Genomic DNA, 9,588 nt, shown 5'->3' with positions numbered 1-9,588 from the left:
CCCCCCCCCCCCCCCTTTCGTGGGAAAACTTTGGTTGATCATATACATGTAGTGAATCACTGAATCATGACTTGAGCTGGCCCCCTCTAATGAAAATTACTAGATCTGCCACTGGTAGTCCATTTTGTCTAGCAGTAATCCTCAAAGGTAAATAATACGTTTTTCTTATCAACTTGATTATAACCTTGCTAACTATTACATAACTGTCAAGACACAGTATGCATGTTAAAACTACTTGCATTGTCATAAAGAGTAAACAATCATATTCCACAAAACAAACAAAAAAGTGTTTGTATCGTTACTTTAGCTATTACAAACCATATATATATATATTATCATATGTGACTATCAAGCCTCCTTCAATGATAACCCTGATTCACCAATACTACAACTAAAATAAAATACCAGGAGAAAAAAGACACTATATATTCTAATGCTAGGAGTGCAAGATTCCAATAAAAAACCCTATACCCACAAACCACCGATCTCAATACATGTATAAGCAGCTAAAATACGGCAAGCTTTTTAGAAAAGCTATTACTTGTCAGTATAATATTCATGATAGGATATGTGTCCTTGGTGTCTTAATTCCTAGATTTTCCTCCGATTTTTTTCCATTCGATACATTATTATAAAAATGAGAAGATGTGATATGATTTCCACCGAGTCATCTTTCAGCTAACAATATGTGTCACTATAAGGCCTTCAACAATGAGATAACCCATACCTGTATCGCATAGCAAGTTGTAAAAAGTCATGATATAACAAGTAAAAAGCAAGTAAAACCAGAAATTAACGGCAAGATGTATGTACTCGTCCTGAATGTTGGCCAATTCACGTTAAACATCCAACAATCAATCAATCCGATTGATGTACAAAACATTAAACGGAAAACAAATAAGATGCGTAGCCACAAACCCCAACCGCTAAATTACAGGCTCCTTAATAAAGTGTATTTTGAAAGGTTAAAATAAATGTTCCTACTTCTTTCTTTGCAACAAAATACATAGGATGTTTATGCATGGTGTCAACAAACAAATCGTGAATATAAGTCCGTTAAGATCTAGTAAAAAAAACGAAATAGATTTTACATCGATTTAACTTTCAGCACTGTTGTGGAAGATTATTGCCACTTCAGTCATGTTTCATTTACTTTGAATATTTTGCATAGTCTTCTGGACAAAGTATTGTCATTTTAATTTCAACAATTAGAATTACATATACACATGATAGATTATACATATATTTGTGTCAACACTTTATTATTCTAGACTGACACTAGCCAGCTATATTTTCAGCGTAAGTTGGTAGTCAGTAAGTACTGTGCAATATTGATAGACAATCACAAAATTGATCGACACCAAGGGAATATTGAACATCATGTCTACTTCTTTATAACCGTATAATTGGTTTATTATGTACGTACACCATCTTTGACAAAAAAGTGAAATTTGCATATTATACTATCGAACGTGTCATGAATAATTGTCAATGGTTCTACTTTTTTGGATGAATTGTGTCATACTATATATATATCATATTTTTTTTAACGTATCGCGTTTCTTTTAAGAAAATATCGTATTGGAAAAGTTTTCATAATAAAAGCATATCGCTATTCTATAAGAAAAAATGTCGCACTCTTATGAGAAAATATAGCACTTTTATCCTATTAAACGTGATTATGGAGTAGAATGCGATTCATTAAGTTAAATGACCATGCCATTTGCATTTTGTACACCATAGTCAAAATTACAAATAAATAGCTTTTATTTAATGCAAATGCATATTTACTTGTATAAACATAATACAACATATTATGTTCAAATACATAGCAAGTTGTATAAACGTTTGTCATGTCGAATACCTCCATGGTTTAAAAAAGATGAATTTCATTTATTTCCCTATAAATGTCAAGATTCGTCTGATATTTTCCCATAATGCATCTTGTTTACAAAAGAAAATATCGCTACTCTACATAAGAAACTTTTTTTCTCGATTTGCGCTCTCCATAGATCGTAAATGTGTTTGATTAAATCTATGTATTCTAAATGAAACCTAAAATATGTTAAATTGAATGGTCAGTTGACTATCGACTTTTGAATTAGTGCAACGGAAACATGTTTCTTGTTATACATTTTAATAATTGATGTAGTATTGTAATAAATAGGTAGAAAAACGATGTTTGTTATACTGTATTTATAAAAGTACATGTAACATGGTCTGTCTTTGAGTTTTTCTCTCAAACTCTCAGCTACATGTAAACCTCTCCATTTCGGTTGCAATTCCTGTACAGTATAAGTCGTTTCTTGGGCATTTACTGCAAATGTAGAGATAGGCCAGATCGACTGACACCTATTAGAGAGACTGAGGTTAACATTTTTTTAATAAAGAAAAAGAAGTAACAATACAAGATAATATATATACATTTTGATCGTGAAAACAAACTGAAGAACAATAATAAATTTAAATATACATTTTCAATTCATTTCTAAATATTAAAACAGCAAATACGTTTATAATCTTAGTTTTATTTAACTTTCCGAAGTTTTTGATATCATGAACTTACCAATTAAGGAGAAGTTCGCATTTTGGCGAGCTAGCTTCAATTCGGGCATATATAGCAGTACCCGTTGATGCTATGGCAACGTATATTTTTTTTGGGGTGATTATGGTTAAACATCGAATTGTCCGACAGCATGACTAGAAGAACAGATGTTTATATTATGTCGAAAGTTGTGTAATAAATGTTCACCTGCTTGTGGTGTTATTTTGATTCATATATCATTAGAGATTTGTTCTATCCAGAAATAGTTAAAAATGCATGTGTATTGATATTGTAATTATAGAGAAAGTGTTTTAGCAGATAGCTTAAATCAATAGTGACAATACCCAACTATACGTTATAGTATATTGGTCCCCTCTAACCTAGTTTTATATAAATCTGTACCAAATATTTTGTGATGATACATTGTAGTAGAATAAAAAATAAATTTAGAAAAATTCAAAAATACATGGGATTTTTAGTATAAAAATACTTTTATATTGTTCGACATACAATTGTTATCTAAAATAAATATGTAAATGCAGCTTCAGAAATGTGTTTTTTTAGAAAATTTTTTAAAAATATAAAAGAATCGTTAAGCACCGTTAGCCGGACTCTGTCAGTCTATTTCATAAGACGGATGACACATTTAAACTTATTTCAAAAAAGCAGATCTTATTGAGCCAGTACACAAACGTACTTTTACGTAATGTCTGAGTTAGAATGTTATCTTAGCATGTTTTGTCTGTAATAGAAGCTGAATTATATAATTCACATATATATAATGAATTGTTCGTCCAATTAGAAATAAAAACTTGTTTCTAAGTTAATGGCTCCAGGTGTTAGCGGCGTTTTGCATTTGCGCCGGCTAATACAACTCCTTTGAATGGTGTCCAGCTTGGTAAACCCTAAGCAGTACACCCAATGTCGATTAATTTGTTTACCAATCCGACTTTAGTCAACAACATTATAAAAATGAGCAGACATACGACCGCTTTTTTTAACTTCCTAAAGACTGCTTATCAACCAAATCAACTCTTACTAGCACAACACATATTATTCACTGACCTAGAGACAGCAACCCGTTATTTCGTCCAACAAGTATCCTCCAACATTATCTAGAAAAGCTGCCTTTTTCACAACACTCAGTAAGGGTTTCTCAGATACTATCTAAGCGATGGACTAACTTTATTTGGTGTATGGTAGAATTGTACAATGTACAGGGTCCATCTAGTAACCATATTACAGACTTTTAACATAATTCAATCATGATATAAAGTAAAGCAGGAAAGACGTTTTAGTGTGTGGCATTTTTTTTAAATAAAACTTTGTATTCATAATTTAAAGATTTCATTTATTTTTGTGTAATACTAGTGATGCACCGACAACTTAAAGCATTCTTCCTGCGCATAATTTCTAGATAATTTTGGTGTATTTGCCCAGCAATGCTTATAAAGTTGACAATTGTATACGATTTAAAAACGTTTCGTTGTTAACCACTGTTTTGTATACAAGGGATCTTTCATGTAGAAATTAATATTTTTTCGAATTTTTCCAACAATCATTCAAAAGTTATATAGAGCGGGTTTTATTGTAACTCCATTTAGTAAATTATCATTTACAGGTAAATTTCATAAACCTGTAAATTATTTACAATGTGCCTGTAAACAAAGTATCAAAAGTTGAAGAAACGTGAACACACCTGTATTATAATTAATTATTGAACAAACAAACATAAAAAGAAGTAGAGATTTAAATTCGTATATTGTTTAATTTCAATTGATATATAGGTCATTACTGAGGTTTTTGTTTAGGATTTATAGTAAAAAAGATAAAAATATTGAAAGGTCTATTTTACATAGAGCGCCGTTTCATTGGAACTTTGTTGATTTTATTGTAACTGCCAGTAATTTAGACGATCTTTGCTACATGTAACTAAGGTAAGTCCACTTTATTCCGCTTCCAATCATATCAATATGCTAGCTTTAACTGTTAAAAAAAAACACATAATTATACAAAATGAAAAGGAAACAAAATGCAGCTTAGATTTAAATTTCACATAACTCAAAATTGAGGCTTTTAAAAAAATTTTAGAACCTAAATTGCAAATCATATTATTCTCAACTATTTGGTCCGGTTCAATCATATATTTTTTCTTCTTATGACTTACGTGCCATAAATGTTTCACAGGTTCTGGAGATTTAAGCTGTTGACATGGGTTGTAGTTCATCATCGACATCTGGTACGGGACACTCAATCGAAGAAGTTAAAACCCAAGAGAGGGTTTCAAACCAGAAAAATGGAGTAAACTACAACTCTACAGAAGCTGTCAACAGACCGCAAACTGGACAGTCATCACCTGTGAAGACGACGAACAATGACCAAACAACATCACATAAAACAACAACGTACAATGATACAGAAAAACCGTCAGCAAATTCTGATGATTTGAAACTTGACTATGACGAATTCAAAGATATAGATGAATATGCAAGACAGGTATTTATAACCATTTTGTAACGTATGTAACACCTGGTGGGATTTACTTTTGTCCCCAAAAAATAATGTTTTTTTGCTACCTTAGTCGAAGTTGACCTTCGATGGTTAAAACCATTCATCAAAGAAACTTTATCTTATCCAGGCGATTATTCGGTGATTTTTATTTCATTAGCTTTCAATATGCGGATGAATCCAAAGAGGTGCATCAAACGTAGCACAGCGGGAAGTTATAATTAATTTTGATCAATATATAGAAATGTTTCTGTTGTTGAAGCATCTTCTAAAATTTTGCCATACCAAAAGATCTACTACATAAACAAAGAGACATCTCCGGGTCGGGTGGGGTGGGGACGGGGTTGTTGTTTGGTTGCTTTATCCCCTTAGCGACACAGAAACGCTTTTATTCAAATGCTTAGATTTAAAAAAAACTAGCTGCTTTTTAATTGTTAAAAGTTAAGCTGCGTATATCGGTATTTTTGTGTGTTTTTAATTGTCGCTTTGTTCGCGGTAGCTAATTATATAAAGAACGCGAAAATTTTACCCCGCGTAAATTATCCTGCATGTTCCAAGATGTATTTTTCTTTGAACGTTTCATACATTATACTGAGTCTTTTGGGTTTTTTTGACAGATGACAAGAATGTGCAAACTGAATAAAAATCTGTTTTATCAATAATTAATTTGAATTGGATAATCTTAGCCGTTATACATGTCACACCTTTTGACAACAAAGCAATCAATGACAGTCATGTTAAAACATGTTGATTAATTATCGACGATCTACATGATCCATTGATTGGTGTCATAACCTGAACATTTTGTATTTAATGTAAAATCTAAATAGATAAATCACTTTTACACGGACATTTGTGTGTTTTGTTGTTTTTATGGTAATGACAAATCTTGGAATCGTCTTAAACGATCTGTCTGGTGACCAATTATTGATACTCAGAAAAAGACAATAGTTTTGGAAGATCTTAGCGGTCTTGCTAACAAACACGGGTTTTGTAATTTGCATTCTTTTTAGACGGATGCTTTCTCTTGTGCTTTAAATTAAAATTTCAAGTTCTTTACCCCAAATCTTAAGATTACGATATGATATGCTTGTTTTCCGACAGAAAGTTCAGCAGCTCCAAGAACGGACTTTTCCATTGACCACAAATGCAAACACATTTCCACAGTAGACTTTGTCATAACAGTTGTTATTTGGTGTATTAAAATTTTCTTTCAAAATCAATTTACATTATGCAACTTTCACGTTTGTTTACCCTTTCTTTTATCGCACTTGTGCTACATGTATGCTGTACTCGAAGTTACGAGATGTATCGTGGTTAAGGTCACGGCATACGTAAAAAAATATCTGCTAATGATAAAAAGAGAAGACAATATTTTAATAGCAGTACATTTCTCAAGAATTTGATAAGATAAAGGATTTTCTTTTAACACATAGTCCACGTACACGTGTTTAATGGTAAAACGTAGTCATTCACGTATATAAAACAGATTCAGCTTTCTTTTATAAAAAAATAAAATTGAGAATGGAAATGGGGAATGTGTCAAAGAGACAACAACTCAACCAAAGAGCAGATAACAGCCGAAGGCCACCAATGGGTCTTCAATGCAGCGAGAAAATCCCGCACCCGGAGGCGTGCTTCAGCTGACCCCCTTAACAAAAATGTATACTAGTTCAGTGGTAATGAACGTCATACTAAACTCCGAAATATATAAAAGAAACTAAAATTAAAAATCATACAAGACTAACAAAGGCCAGAGGCTCCTGACTTGGGACAGGCGCAAAAATGCAGCGGGGTTATAACTGGAATAGAAGGAGCATATGACTATTAATGCGCCAATGATGTATATTTGAACTGATTAAAATACGTAAGAAAATTAACCCTTCAGACAAACATCATCGCCAAAGTTTCAATCTTTAAAGGGGCATTAGCTGTTAAATCCCCGTTTTTACACACATTCCTATATTTTGTTTACAACATACTAATATGTATACCCAAGTTATAAATGTCCAAAAGAAGCAATCAACTAATATAAAAATAGGAAGATGTGGCATGATTGCCAATGAAACAACTATCCACCCAAGTTGAAATTAAGTTGATGTATAAGCAATTAAAGGCAACCGTACGACCTTCAACAATGAGAAAAACATATACCGTAAAGTCTGATATAAAAGGTCCCGACAAGAAAAATATCAAACAATTCAATTAGGAAAACTAACAGCCTAATTTATTACAAAACAAATATGACAGCGACAAGTACTGAAAAACAGGCTCGTGACTTGGGACGGACACTTAAATGTCAACTTGAATGTGTGCTTAACTCAACAGATCTATACAAAGCATAAAAACTTCTAACAAAAACACAGACCTTACCAAGTCAGGAGCCTGTAATTCAGTGGTTGTCGTTTGTTTATGTGTTACATATTTGTTTTTCGTTCATTTTTGTACATAAATCAGGCCGTTAGTGTTCTCGTTTGAATTGTTTTACATTGTCATTTCGGGGCCTTTTATAGCTGACTATGCGGTATGGGCTTTGCTCATTGTCGAAGGCCGTACGGTGACATATAGTTGTTAATGACTGTGTCATTTGGTCTCTTGTGGAGAGTTGTCTCATTGGCAATCATACCACATCTTCTTTTTTATTCTTACATATGGACTCGTTTTAATGTTAATGTAATTTAGACAAGCACTTTCAATAGTATACATGTAACAATAAACCATTAGATTTTATGGGTGCAGCCATTTTATGAACATAACATGGTATTCAGAATTCAGAATATGGCTAATCCTGATTGGTCGATATGTGCGCCCTTTATTTTTTATTGTTAGTGACTTCGTGCACTCTGCATTATACCAAAGGCAAACTAAATTATTTTCCTAAGCCCTAAGGAACTGAGATGTCTTTTCAACGCTAGGATAAGACACGTGTTTTAAGTGCAAAATTAATAGGCATGGGAGATAAGTACAAATTACGTTAAAAAAAGCCACGCGAACCTATAGTTTTTGGGCCAAAAAATACTGTCCCAATATTTTTTCTTTAATTATAGCAAGGTTTCGTTAAAAAAAAATCAACTTCCTAAAGTCTTTATGTCGAAAAAGGCTGTCATTATATCTTATTGGAAAATTAATTGTTTATTACAATCTACAAACGATTTTTCTAGTTATATTTGATTTTGTGTTGGAGATGAGAAATATATGTAAATTATCGTATTTCTTCTACGAGTCTAGAGTAATGAATGAACACACGCGCTTAAATTCAAAGTTGAGGTTGTATGAATACGGTTTCATATGAGGTTGAATTATTACTCATTAGCATATTAGATTACACCTTACATTTTTGCATATTTAATGCACACATAGCTGCGCTTTTTGTGCAATAAATAAGTAAATTCGTAAATGGCGTGCACCAAATGAAGCATCTGATATACTATATAACATAACACATATTTATTTTTTATTCTATATTTTTGGCATTATTTTTGCCGAACAATAAATAGTTTTTTGTATGATTTTTAGAAAAAAAGATTACTGAACGTTTTCTTTGTTGAAAGCTAATTTAAACTAATTATAATAAATTAATTGTTTAGAATGATCACAATCCAAATGCGTTTTCAATAATTGTATATCATACAACATTATATTAATTTCTTTATTTGAGCGTTTGTAAATTACTTTACTTACAGGCACCAAGTTCTGTCGAAGAGTCAATAGAAACATTAGCACACTATCTTGCCAAACCAGCAAAGAATGATATAGAAGTTGTAAGAGCACTTTATGTTTGGATATGTGAAAACATAAGGTACATGTATTCTTCAAGTTTAATTCCAAGAAAGGCACAAGAAGAGGCAACATAATCTTTGCTACAGTATTGGACCTATCAGAAATTGCATTTGTAATGAACTATAAGTCATTATAATTATACTTTTAATTTCTTTAACTTTCAGTCAAGATTTATTCTTGTAAAGTGAAACTCCGATTTTTCAGCTTTGTGATAAATGTATTTGTAGTGATGAAAAGAATCAAGCATATTAAATGGTTGACAAACTTATAAAGAAACATATAATAAATGTAACTTTAAAAACGCAAAACATAGACTATAAAGTTAATTCCATAGTTTAACGTATTCTCTATGAAAGTGTCGCAAAAGTTCTACAATTTCAATAATGTATATTACGTCTGTTTATTCTTTATTGTTAATCAACAGTGTCTAAACCTCAGATAAACTATATGTTACATATCAATATATCACGAAAATAAATGAATGCACAGGACGCAAACCAAGAGAGAAAAACAAATTATCGAATCACATAACGCCAAACAGAACGAGACCAGCTAACTCCATAAAGCGTTAAAAATCGTTCGGGTCATACTTCCCTTTCTCTACATAAAGAAACGTAGCATGATGTCACCACTGTACGTTTCGGAGTTTGCGAGATTAGGTGTAACGCCAGGGATCCCATAGTTGCTGAATGGATTGTAAAATGTTGTGAAAAAGCCATTGAGATATCTAAAAATAACAGTTAATTATTTCATAA

The 9,588-nt window shown here is 31.9% G+C and overlaps 1 protein-coding gene across 1 annotated transcript; it reads left to right on the top strand.

Annotated features, from left to right (window-relative positions):
• The first annotated feature begins 4,738 nt into the window (after nucleotides 1-4,738).
• LOC127725989 (uncharacterized) lies at nucleotides 4,739-8,907 on the top strand. The gene is made up of 2 exons (XM_052233288.1): nucleotides 4,739-5,041; nucleotides 8,737-8,907. Exons 1-2 carry the CDS (start codon nucleotides 4,757-4,759, stop codon nucleotides 8,905-8,907), a joined length of 456 nt encoding a protein of 151 aa, XP_052089248.1. The 5' UTR covers nucleotides 4,739-4,756.
• Nucleotides 8,908-9,588: the final 681 nt, after the last annotated feature.

Source organism: Mytilus californianus, unplaced genomic scaffold (genome assembly GCF_021869535.1).
Source record: "Mytilus californianus isolate M0D057914Y unplaced genomic scaffold, xbMytCali1.0.p SCAF_15, whole genome shotgun sequence".
NCBI lineage: Eukaryota > Metazoa > Mollusca > Bivalvia > Mytilida > Mytilidae > Mytilus > Mytilus californianus.
The sequence above is the reverse complement of the archived record's forward strand: the minus strand, read 5'-3'. Positions and strand labels throughout refer to the sequence as shown.